The sequence below is a fragment of the Ictidomys tridecemlineatus genome, chromosome 2 (genome assembly GCF_052094955.1).
Source record: "Ictidomys tridecemlineatus isolate mIctTri1 chromosome 2, mIctTri1.hap1, whole genome shotgun sequence".
Lineage (NCBI taxonomy): Eukaryota > Metazoa > Chordata > Mammalia > Rodentia > Sciuridae > Ictidomys > Ictidomys tridecemlineatus.
This window is the reverse complement of record NC_135478.1, coordinates 82,897,418-82,910,137: the sequence shown is the minus strand read 5'-3', so window position 1 is coordinate 82,910,137 and position 12,720 is coordinate 82,897,418. Positions and strand designations below refer to the sequence as shown.

General features: G+C 42.9%; 1 protein-coding gene across 7 annotated transcripts in view; it reads left to right on the top strand.

The window, feature by feature from the left end:
• The window catches only part of Hectd4 (HECT domain E3 ubiquitin protein ligase 4), a 177,864-nt gene that overhangs the window by 131,386 nt on the left and 33,758 nt on the right, over positions 1-12,720 (top strand). For all 7 annotated transcript variants that reach the window (XM_078039056.1, XM_078039054.1, XM_078039055.1 and 4 more), the window contains exons 45-54: positions 2,517-2,620; positions 4,339-4,500; positions 4,617-4,765; positions 5,232-5,311; positions 5,618-5,781; positions 6,399-6,636; positions 7,386-7,522; positions 7,977-8,103; positions 9,532-9,669; positions 11,309-11,445. In XM_078039056.1, coding sequence (XP_077895182.1) covers positions 2,517-2,620; positions 4,339-4,500; positions 4,617-4,765; positions 5,232-5,311; positions 5,618-5,781; positions 6,399-6,636; positions 7,386-7,522; positions 7,977-8,103; positions 9,532-9,669; positions 11,309-11,445 — 1,436 coding nt within the window. The remainder of the gene's footprint in view (positions 1-2,516; positions 2,621-4,338; positions 4,501-4,616; positions 4,766-5,231; positions 5,312-5,617; positions 5,782-6,398; positions 6,637-7,385; positions 7,523-7,976; positions 8,104-9,531; positions 9,670-11,308; positions 11,446-12,720) is intronic.

The following is a 12,720-nucleotide window of genomic DNA, read 5'->3' as shown; positions in this document are numbered from 1 at the left end:
TGTTGGTGTTGTCTACCTTTTTTATTATAGCTATCCTCACAGGTGGGAAATGGTCCCTCATGATGGTGTTAGTTTACATTTTCCTAATAACTGATCATGGTGAATATCTTTTCACATTCTTATTAGCCATTTGTTCATCATCTTTGGAGAAATTTCTGTCCAAATCCCTTGGAAATTTTTAAATTGGGTTATTTGTCTTTTTATTATTGAGTAACAAGGGTTCTATATGTATTCTAGATATACTAGTCCCAAGACAAATGTAACTTGCAAATATTTTCTTCTGTTCTATGGGTTGTTTCTTCACTTGCTTAATAATATACTTTGAAATAACAAAAATTTTCATTTTGAAGAAATCACTTTACCCAGGTTTCTTTTGTGACTTGTGCTTTTGGTGTCATATCTAAAAACCATTAGTATCTGTTGTAAATTTGTGTCTATAAAAATGGTTTAAGGGCTGGGATTGTAGCTCGGCAGCAGAGCACTTGCCTAGCATGCTTGAGGTGCTGGGTTCTATCCTCAGCACCACATAAAAATAAACAAGTAAAATAAAGTCATTCTGTCCATCTGCAACTACAAAAAAAAAATTTTTTTAATGGTTTTAAAACCTTAAGAAATAGGCCATGCATGGTGGCACATACCTGTAATCCCAGCAGCTCAGGAAGCTGAGGAAGGAGGATCATGAATTCAAAGCCAGCCTCAACAAAAATGAAGCACTAAGCAACTCAGTGACATACTGTCTCTAAACACAATACAAAATAGAACTGGGGATGTAGCTCAGTGGCCAAGTGCCTCTGAGTTCAATTCCCAGTACCAAAAAAAAAAAAACAAAAACAAAAAAACAACAGCAAAAAACCTTAAAAATGGAATGAAATAAATATTAGCGGATTTATAGTCCAAATGGCCTGACTAGAGTCTTTACGCCTATATCATCTTCTAAGAATTTTATAGTTTTAGCTATAGGGTTTATGTTGTTTAGGTGTTTTTTGATCCATTGTGTGTTAACTTCCATGTGTTGTGTGAAATATTCTTTTTTTAAAAAAAATTTTTTTAGTTGTAGATGAACACAATACCTTATTTTGTTTGTTTATTTTTATGTGGTGCTGAGGATTGAACCCAGCGACTGACACATGCTAGGCAAGTGCTCTACCACTGAGCCAGGATCCCATCCCATGAAATATTCTTAATACCTCTTGCACTTGACTTTTCTAGACCTTTTCTCATAGTGTCAAGCCACCAGAATTTTCTTTCTTCTCTGTTTATTGCATTTCTGTCTCTTGTAAGATCGAAGTCAATACTATCTTCATTAAGCCTGTATGGATTCTAGAATGAAATTATTGCCCACTCATCTGTGCCTGGGCTTAGGCCTTATGTCACATAAACATACAGTGAAGCTTTATGCTCCTTTGTGTGGATGTGTGTTTGTGTGCATGCTCACACTTTTTATATACCCTCCTATGTCTTCATATTCTCCAATATCTAGCAGTGTGCCTGGTTCATAGGAGGCACTCAATAGACATTAATTAATTTATTGATTGGCTTATTTTTATTGGGGACTGGACCTAGGGCATTTTATACTGATATATAAAGATGATTTTTATTTTATTTATTTTTATTTTTTTGATACCGGAGACTGAACCCAGGGGTACTTAATTACTGGGCTACATCCCCAGCCCTTTTTTGTATTTTATTTAGAGACATTGAGTTGCTAAGTGCCTCGCCAAGTTGCTAAGGCTGACTTTGAACTCATGATACTCCTAACTCAGCTTCCCGAGTCACTGGGATTACAGGCATGTGCCACCACACCCAGCAATTTTTATTTTTGAGACAGGGTTTCATTAAGTTATTGAGGCTGACCTTGAATTTGCAGTCTTCCTGCCTTAGCCTCCCAAGTTGCTGGGCTTACAGGTGTGCCCCACTGCATTTGGCTCAATACGCATTAATTTTTAAAAATCATTTTAGATATTAAGAATAATAGCCTTCATTTACTAGAAATATGAATAATAGTTCCCATTATTTGCCCTGTGCTAGGAGCTAAGCTTAGGGCTCTAACTGAGTTAATTCATTTCATCGTCTCAAAACCCTACAAGAGGGCTGGAGTTGTAGCTCAGTGGTAGAGCACTTGCATTGCAAGTGTGAGGCACTGGGTATGATCCTTAGCATAACATAAAAATAAATAAAGATATTGTGTCCATCTACAACTAAAAAAAAAATTAAAAAGGAAAAAAAAACCATGAGATTTAGGCACTATTATTACCCTTGTATTGGAAGTGAGAAGTGAATACAGAGTAGTAGAGCCAGGTTCTGCATCTAAATAGCCTCATCCAAGCTATGCACGCGGCCACATGGCCATGCTGCTGACTGTGTCATAGTCAAAGATGTCCCAGGGCATTTGCTCCTTTGTAAGGAATTAAATGATGTCTATAAATGAATTTTGCTTCAGTGCTACTCCAGAGGAGTCAGAGTTCTGTTCAGGGTTGTAGGAGTTGTTTCCACAGATTCCCTGTGCCCCTCTGCAGGAGAGCGACTTGCTGTTGTGGAGGTGCAGTGTGAGCGGCTGAGGATGCTCTATCGGGACTGCGCCCGGCCCCCGCCCCCTCCCCTGCAGGCTGACCGGAGACAGGTGAGCCCTCACACCTCCTACCTGGCTGCAGGCTGCAACACACATCATTAAAGAAGGCCAGCAGCTTGTTGAGGACATTTAGGATGAGCATTGCAAAGCCCTTTGTAGGTGCTTGCGGTCATCCGAATATCAAAGCATATTGAGCTGACATTATGAATACTGAAAAATTACATTAGGGGCAGAATTTATTGATTTATTAATAGTTCTCTTTGTTATTAACAACAGAGAAAGAAAGCCCTTTGAAAAACAAAAGTGACAAAATATTTAAAATTGCTATATATTTGATTGTTGATAGCAACATTACTTGCAATAGCCAAAAAGTGAAAATAACCCAAGTGTCCATTAAGTGTTGAATGAATAATCAAAATATGATATATCCAAGCAACAGATTATTTGGCCATAAAAAGGAATGAAGTGCTAATAAATGCTATGACATGGATGGACCCTAAAGTCATGCCAAGTGAAATCGACAAAGACCTCATGTTTCTTGGTTCCATTTACATAAACTTTCTAGTTCAGGCGCATCCATAGATAAAGGAAACAGATTAATGGTTGCCAGGAGCTAGAAGGAGAGAGATGGGGTTTGAGTTCTGAAGTACACAGTTTCTTTTAGCAGGGAAAAACATGTTCTAAAATTAGATCATGGTGATGATCGCACAACTCTACGAATACGCTAAAAACCACTGACTTATGTATTTGAAATGGAGAATTGTATATTATGTGAATTACACAAGATAAGTTGGAATATCTAGGTAGTATATAAGACTTGCTGTATTCTTGCAGTTTTTCTGTGATCTTAAACTTATTTTTTAAAGACATTAAAAACGTATAAAAGGGGGTTGGGGTTGTGGCTCAGTGGTAGAGTGCTTGCCTAGCATGTGTAAGGCACTGGGTTCGATCCTCAGCACCACATAAAAATAAATAAAATAAAGATATTTTGTCCATCTACACGTAAAAAAATTAAAATAAAACTTATAAAAGGAAAAAATCCCTTTAAACATCATCGTCTCCAGTTGCCATGGTCAGCACATTGATATAAAAGTTTTTTAAACACAAATGAATTTCTGTCTGTACTTTTGATGCTCAGGTCTTTCTCCTCTGTAGATGGCGAATCCCTCCCTGTTCTGTCAGCCAGCAGCAGCGGAGCGTGTGCTCGAGCTGTTATTGCCAGGCATCCAGGTTGACTTGAGCTACCTCTATGAGGGCGACCTGACGCACGTCTCTGGAGCTCAGTCTTTCCCTGCGTCTCATCTCTCAGTTCTCTCTGTAGGATACAGTGAAATCGGGGGTCAAAAAGACAGGCTGTGTCCGATAGAGAAGACTATTTCATGATATTAGGTTGATTAAAGTATTAGCATTAACATTTACAGAGTTAAAAGAGAAAATAGTCTTGGGGAACAGGAGTGGTGAAGGAGATAGCCTTTAAAAAAAGAAGTTCCCTTTGGGGAAAAAAATCAAAATTTGTATATATATGGCTGGGGCGTGGCTCAGTGGTTGAGCACTTGCCTAGCGTGTGTGAGGCCCTGGGTTTGGTCCTCAGCACCACCAACAAAACCAATGTTTCTAATAAAAAGTAAAATTATTTTATATATATGTACACAACTGAATATGCTGGTATTTTAATACCATCAGATAGCCTTTGTTTTCTTTGGGAGATAGAGGCATTTGTGTCTGCAATTTTATTGAATGAGGTTTCCCCCCCATCCTACCCCTTGTAGCCCAAAGAGATAACTTGGAGCCCCTCCCGAGTGTTTCCTCCAGTGCGGGCCTGCATGTTCTCATCTCACCTGACCTCGGTCACATTCCTGGCTGACCCCAGCGCTGGGGGAGGTCTGCCCCGGGGCACCTTTATCTACGCCACCTCACCTCTGCCAGTTCAGGTGAGACAGCACACAGCACATTGCCTTTAGCTGCTTCTTCCAAACTGAAAGAGCAAGGAAGTGGTTGGGGCCCTGACTGAGCCACCTGACTGTGCCCTCTGCTGGTGTCTCTTCAGGCCCCATCTTTTTACTGGGAAATTGAAATTGTTTCCTATGGAGATACTGATGACGACACTGGACCAATAGTTTCCTTTGGCTTTGCTACAGAAGCCGAGAAACGAGATGGAGCTTGGACCAACCCAGTGGGCACTTGCCTTTTCCACAAGTGAGTGACTGCTACTACTTTTATTTAAAGAGAAGAAAAGTGGGTCAGTGTTTCAGAGAACAGCAGCTTCCCACAAAGTGTAGATAAGAAGCCAAAATCGAGGTGTGTCTTCAAATAAGCTTGAGGAAAGGAGCCGCTGCTTCCCTCGCTTGGACATTCACAGTGCCTATTGGCTTCGTTCCTTCCTAATTGTCCTGCAATAAGAGATTGGTTTTGTTTCCAAATGGATTTGAGCCCGCATCCTTTATTCTATGAAGACAGTTCGGGAGACGTCGGTGTAGGTGTGTTGATGCTAAAGTGATACCACAGTCTCTGCCCCCACAAAATGTGAGAAATGCCTGTTGAAATGCACTCACATTTCAGGGTTCCTGGTGGCCCTCATGCTGCTGATGCCCTCCCCGTGCACTTCGCCTGCCGCTGTGTGGGCTGATGCATCTCGCCCTTGACTCCCTCCTTCTCTCCCTAGCAATGGCCGAGCCGTGCACTACAACGGCTCCAGTCTGCTCCAGTGGAAGAGCGTTCGCTTAGACGTGACTCTCTCTCCTGGTGAGTGCAGTGGGGGCTTTTTTAACTTGAATACTTCTGGTGGTCCCAAGTTTGGGTCTAAATGGGTTAAAGTTAATAAACTTGGGAACTGGAAATGTGGTTTGTCTTTTAGTGAAAACCAAGTTCTTGTCATTGCTGACCCTAGTGTACACCAAACCTCTCACTTTATAAGGCCATTACCCTTTTGGTAACTTAGGGGGCACTTTTTTCTTTATCTGGCTGCCACACAGGTTGCAAATTACAAGTTTGTTGGAGAGTCAATAAAGGGAGGAAATGTGTGTGTGTCCTTCCTATTCTCTACTATAGGTGACGTGGCAGGAATTGGCTGGGAGAGAACCGAGGGTACTCCACCTCCACCGGGGCAGCCAGCCAAGGGCCGGGTGTACTTCACATATTGCGGGCAGCGCCTTTCACCATACCTTGAGGATGTCTCTGGTGGGATGTGGCCTGTGGTTCACATTCAGAAAAAGGTAAATCACCTTGTTGGGAGAAGAGAGCAGATCTTAGTAATTTGTTTCTATCAGGAAGGAGAAGGAAAAAGGCAGTAAATGTGTGTGCTTCTGTACATACCTCATTGTGCATGGTTAACAGAAAGGAGCACAAAGTGAGCCTAAGCAACGTGCTGATCCCACAGTCTAGCAAGCACTTAGAGTCTAACTGCTCTGACTCCTTCTAGCCATCATTCTAACAACAGTACAAGGACAAAAGTAGCAGTGCTCCTTCAGATGCTGGTAAAATGATTCTGTGGTTAGGTTTTGACAGTGACCCTGTGGTTCAGTGGCAGAGCACTTGCCTAGCACATGTGAGGCGCTGAGTTTGATCCTCAGCACCACATGAAAATAAATAAATAAATAAAGGTATTGTGTCCAACTACAACTAAAAAAATATTTAAAAAATAAAAATAATAAAGAAGAAAAAAAAATCTGGATGCAGTGGCGCATGCCTATCATCCCCGTGGTTCATGAGGCTGAAGCAGGATAATCACAGGGCTGAGGCCAGCTTCAGCAACTTAATGAGACCCCTGTACCATGAAGAGAGAGAAACCAGAGACCTTTCAAATCCTTTATTTCATGCCCTTTCCTTCCAGAACACCAAAACTCGAGCCAACTTTGGCTCCCGCCCATTTGCCTATGCCGAGGGGCAGGCCCATCGCAACGCAGCTGACCTATGCACTGACCTGGCAGAGGAGATTAGCGCAAACTTCGAGGCCCTGCCCTTTGCCATGGCATCTGACAGTGACAACGATGCCGGCACCAGTATTGCATCAGACCCAGGCACTCATGGGCCACTGTGCCGGATTGCAGCCGTGGCCACCGCTCAGCAACGTAAGTCACCTCCTCCTGAGGCCCCATTCTGCCAGGGTTGAGAGTGCTGTGCATACCATAAGCCCATTTCACTGGGCCATCCCCATTACGGAGACCTCAAATTAAGTACCATAGGTCACCTGAGGATGGCGGGCCAGTCCAAGTGAAAGAACAGGGGGCGGGAGGCATGGCAGCCAGGGAGGCGCTTTCCAACTCAGGGAGCTGTCACAGGTTAGCGGCAGCAGAACGGAATGAGGTAGCTAAGGATCACAGAGCATTTATAAAATCTCTCATTTTATAGTTAACTCATTTAAAAAGTTGATTCAAAACTGTGGCCATCAAAGTATAATAAGATGCCTATGATAGAATCGGGATGGTAGGCACATAGGTGTCTATCATAAACTTTTCTGTATTTGAAAAATGTCTTAATAAAATTGAGTAAAACTGAGCTCACCAAACTGAAGCTGTCTGTAAGCCACATCTGGCCCCTGGGATGCTGGTTTGCAAATTGGTGAAGTGTTTGCTTTTCTCTCATAGGAAAGAATCTTCCAAGTTCTCTGAGTTGAATAAATCAGACCCATAAAAACTATCTTGGGATTCAGGCTAATCATAGATGCCTAGTTCTTCTTGACTCTGCTTTAAGTCTGTCCACCTGCTAGGAGTCTACCCATGATGCACACTCAGGAAGTCCAGCTTTTCCAAGGGTAGGAAGTTAATGGTCTTTCTAGCTTGCTCTTGGTTGATTTTGCTGTCGTCCTGCTTTGTTATAGAATACGATAGTGACACCTCCTGTCATTATAAAGTTGAGCTCAGCTATGAGAATTTCATCACCTCTGGCCCAGACCCTCACCCGCCTCCCATTGCAGACGATGAGAGTGATGATGATGACGATGATGACATTCCACAGGTAAGAGGCCTGAGACCCAGGTTAGGAGGTGGCCATATGTATTTAGCTCCCTGATGGCTGCCATGAGCTTCAGGGAATGATTTTGGTGTAAGGTTGCAAGGCCAGCGCTGGTACGGTTCAGCTGGGTGGCTGTGCCTGAACGGTTGTGACGTGCTCATCTTTCCACACCACCCGTTGATGTCGGTCTCTGCTGGGCTATGGCCAAGAACAGGTCCAGGTGCTGGAGAGGGGCAGTCTGGTGGCAGTAGTGCAGCAGTGAGCTCAGAGCGTTTCAGTGGCTGTTGAGGGAAGGGAAGAGCTTGTTGAGCTATTCCTCCCTGGCATCTGAGGCTCTGCCCCTTGCTGCCATCACTGGTGTCACCTGGGCGAGGCCACTGGGCGAGAGCTGTAAGGGAGGGAGGCATGCTGCCGGCTCGAGGCGCTCCCCTCTGCTCATGGGTTGCCTCTCCTTCAGGAGGACCACTATGCCCTGCTGGTGAAAGCTTGGGAGACCAAGGTTTTTCCCACCATCCGAAGACGCTTCCGGAATGAAGCAGAGAGGAAATCCGGCCTGGACCAGATCAAGGGTGCTTTACAACTAGGTCTGGTGCTTTTTGTTCTCCCAAGGAGCTTATTGCATGGCTTGAAGAGATGGGGGAGATGTAAAATCAGGAGAGGTGCTCGTCAAGTGTCCAGCCTGACTTGACCTTGTCTTCTCCCATACTGCCAGTGAGCTCTGGATCTTTTGCTTTCATAGGCTCTATTTACCTGTCATTTTAACTCAAATGAACTGCTAAATTTAGCTGGAATGGTTGTCCTGGGAATCTGAAGAACCTAGTGGTTAACAGTCACATCTAAAGTCACTGATGTGCTGTTTATCAGCCATGGGAGCTTGGGCTTTCCTCATCTTTAAAATGGAATCAGTATGGTAACAGTCTCATTTGTGTATGAGAAATAAATGGACTGATATAGGTAGTTGAAACTCCTAAGAGCAGTGCCTGGCACAAAGTAAGCACTCAGTTAATGTAGTTCTGCATGTCACAATGGTAATGATGGAGGTGAGACTTTTCCCCTTCAGCAGAGCAGTGGAAAGGCTGAAAGGAGGATAGGTAGATGGTTCATAGTGCCCAAAGGATTCCTCTGTAATGGTGATCAGCCTCCTGTCATCAAGTCCCCTGGAGAAGGTTAATGAAGCTATCTATCCCTGGCCTCCACAAGCTTTACTTTGGCATTCTCCCTTTGACTCTTATTCCTGCTTATTGGATAGTATTTTTTTTCTTCCTCTCCACTATTTGGAAAGATCATTTAATTCCAAAATGTTTTAGTATTAAGCCACAGTTTCTGTTTGTTCTCTCTGACGCTTCTTTCCATAAGCATCCTTCTATAATCACAATCTCTTTTTAAACTATGCTTAGAAAATTGTCATAACGTTTCATTACAGCAAGATAGCAAATAAAGTTGGTGGGTTTATGTAATGCAAATAGGCTTTGTTTAAAAAGAGGTGCTTGCCAGGCCCAGTAGTACCACCTATAATCCTAGCTACTTGGGAGGCTGAGGCAGGAGGATGACAAGTTCAAGGCCATTTAGCAAGACCCTATCTCAAAGTTTAAAAAAAAGGACTGGGGATGTAGTCAGTCATAGAACACCCCTGAGTTCAATCTCCAGTACCAAAAAAAAAAAGACTGCATAATAATGATCCATCATTTTTAACCATCCTGTATTGATAAATTCTTAAGCTATTTCCATTTTGTGGTTATTATTTACTAACCGTGCTACAGTGAATGTTCTTGGATCTTTGCACACTGGTGCTTGTATTGCTGCAAGAGAGGTCTGAGAGATTCTCAGAAGTAATGCCTTTAGTATTTTACACTTGGTAGAAACTGCATAGTTGCCTTCTCTAAGAAGTACACTGTCCCATAAATAGTATTTAAAAGATTCTGTGTCATTTCACTCCAGATACTTGTCAGTGTCATGGTTGATCTCAAGACTGCATGCTCTGTGGAGAGTTACTGGGTCTGTTATGTTTTCAGGCATGGTGGATATTGCCCGGCAGACGGTGGAATTTCTATATGAGGAGAATGGCGGCATCCCAAGAGACCTGTATCTTCCCACCATTGAGGATATTAAAGATGAAGCAAACAAGTTCACAATTGACAAAGTTCGAAAAGGTTTTCCTTTCCTCCTTAATTCACCTGTGAACTTTCCTATGATATCAGTAGTTGAATTTTCTCAGGCATGAACCAAGCAGCTGGTAGTTTTCCTAGGGTGACCTCCATATGCCAAATAATTTGACCTCTTCCAAGCTCTCCCATGTGAAGCCCTCAAGGGCAGGGGTAGGCATCAGCAACTGTTTGGCCCTTGGTATCTCTGCCATGTTCCTGGAGCTCTCTGATGTGGGCAGCTGAGGCAGGGCTGGGAGTGCAAGGGGGGAAGCAGGGCCTGGGCTGAGGGCCCAGCTCTGAGCCAATAAGCCCTATGTTCATGGTTAAATTTTAAAATTTTAATAGAATATAGTCACTTAATTTAAAAACTATTGCATGTTTTAAGGAAAAAGAAAAAAACAGAAAGCACAGAAAAATAGAATTTAAAACAGCTCACTTTTAGAATTACCAGATGACCTTCACAAAAGTACCAGAACATCATGGGCAGGCACAGGAATAGATATTTATTTTCATCTCCTCTTCCTCCTCCTCTTCCTCCTCCTCTTTCTCCTCCTCCTCCTCTTCTTCTCCCCTCCTCCTCCTCCTCCTCCTCCTCCTCCTCCTCCTCCTCCTCCTCCTCCTCCACCATCACCACCACCAAAAAAAGTTTACCTTTTTGAAGGTACAACTCAGGAGTTTTGAATATGTTCACTAAGTTGTGTGACCACCCAGTGATTGCTCCTCTATAGTTGCTCAGCAGTTCCGTCCCCCCTCCAAAAAAATCTTGTGACCTCGTTACTCCCTGTAGTTTTTCTAGGGTGACCACAGCCTCTGGGCATCGCAGCTCTGCTTTCTGTCTCTGTAGATCTACCTGTTCTGGATTCTGCTTCATTCCTACAAATGGAATCACATGTCATGTGGTTTCTTCATCCAGGTTCATCCATGCTGTGGCCAAATAATTTTTCATTGTGTGTACATGTTCCATTTTGCATTTCCATTCATCCATTAGCAAATATTTGATAAAAGTAATAAAAAAATAAACATTTGAGCTGTTTCCATTTTGGGGCTAATATGAATAATGCTGCAGAGAACATTGGTGCACGAGTTTTTGTGTGGCCATGTGTTTTTGTTTCTTCTTGGTGTGTACATAGGGGTGCAATTGCTGGGTCATTTGGTGGTTTTTGGTGTAACTTTTTGAGGAGCTGCCCAACTATTTTTCAAAATGTCTGCAGCACAGTACAATCCCACCAGCAATGTGTGAAAGTTCTAATACCCACATATCCTTGCCAGCACTAGTTATTGTCTTTTATATTTAGCTGTATACTTTGTGTGAAGTATCTCTTTGTGGCTTTGACATGCGTTTCCTTAATGATTAATAACTAATATTGAACATCTTTTCATGTGTTATCTTTTCCTTCTCTTTGAAGAACTGTTTATTCAAATTCTTTGCCTATTTTTAAGTGGCGTTTTTGTATTTTCATCCGTGAATTACAAGTGTCTTTAAAACATGCTATTGTATTGCTTTTCAGGCTGAGATGTGTTCTTTTTTTTGTTGTAAAAATGCTGAGGGCATTGTTTAATGCCATAGAGCTATTTTTGACCCTATAATCTAGGGTCTCAAAGTGACATGCTACTTCTTCTTAAGTTTCTACCTCTACCTCCTCAGGTCTCACAGTTGTAACTCGCTCTCCAGACAGTAATAATGTAGCCAGCAGTACCGTTGGAACTGCTTTGCCAAAATTTGCCATCCGTGGGATGCTGAAAACCTTTGGACTTCATGGAGTCGTCTTAGATGTCGATTCAGTAAGTGAACAGCCATTCAGAGTGATCAGCCCTCTCATGTGCTGAGGCCTTCGTGCCCAGACTCCCATGCACCTTAAAAAGTGATTCTGGGAAGCCAGGTACAGCGCACATGCCCATTATCCAAGCTATGCAAAAAGTTTGATGGCAAGTTCCAGTTTAGCCTAGATAGCTTAGGAAGGCCCTGTCTCAAGATAAAAAATAAAAAGGACTGGGGATATGGCTCGGTAGCAGAGCGCCCCTGGGTGAAAGCCCCAGAACTGCAAATGAAAATGAGCTCGTGGGCAGGGGTGCAGCTCAGTAGTAGAGCACATGCCTAGCACACCTGAGGTGCTGGGTTCTGTCCCCAGCACTGCAGAAAGAAGGGATGATTCATTTGGGTTTCTCTTCAAATTAAGGACAAGGATGCCAAATAAAAATGCTCTCATGTGAAATTTCTTGCCTAAGTTTTTTTTTCGTGTGTTCGAACCAGGAATCAGGACTGATAGCTCACTGTTAGCTCCTAACTATTGGTGCCATCAACTCCCCAAGACCACACCAGCTCTACCACACAGCCGTGTCCAAACCTCATCTCCACCCAAGTTCCAGGGGAAGTTCTCCCGTTGTTCTGGAATGGGTGTTAGACACAGCACTGTCAGGATTGTTAGACACAGACCAAAGAGCTTTGTCATTTGGATCACATCATCTCACTAATTGTCTCAGCCTCAGTTTCCCTACCTGTCAAGTGAGTTCGTTAAACTCATTCACTAATTGTCTCCATTTTATGAAACTTTCTCATGGGGCTCATGAGGATTCGGAGTGACCGGGACAGAGGAAGTACAGAAAAGAGTGAGAGAAGGCAAAGCCAGAACTGACTTTTGAAAACAGGATTCTGTTTGAAAGCTGTAACTACATGGTTTTGAACTTTCCCATGTAAGAAAGACTAATGAAATCAAACCTATGAGTCTCCGATAAAGAATTGTCTTTTTCACTAGGTAGATACAAGCTTCAGCGTCATTCAGGGGTATGATAATGTTAGGTACCATTAATACTTTGTTTTTTTGGGGGTACTGTGGATTGAATCCAGGGGTGCTTAACCACTGAGCCACATTCCTGGCCCTTTTTATTTTTTATTTAGAGACAGGGTCTCACTAAGTTGCTTAGGGCTTCTTTAAGTTGCTGAGGCTGGTTTGGAACTTGTGTTCCTCCTGCCTCAGCCTCCCAAGCCACTGGGATTACAGACATGTTCTACCATGCATAGCACCATTAATGCTTTGAAATTGACCTTTTAAAAATTTA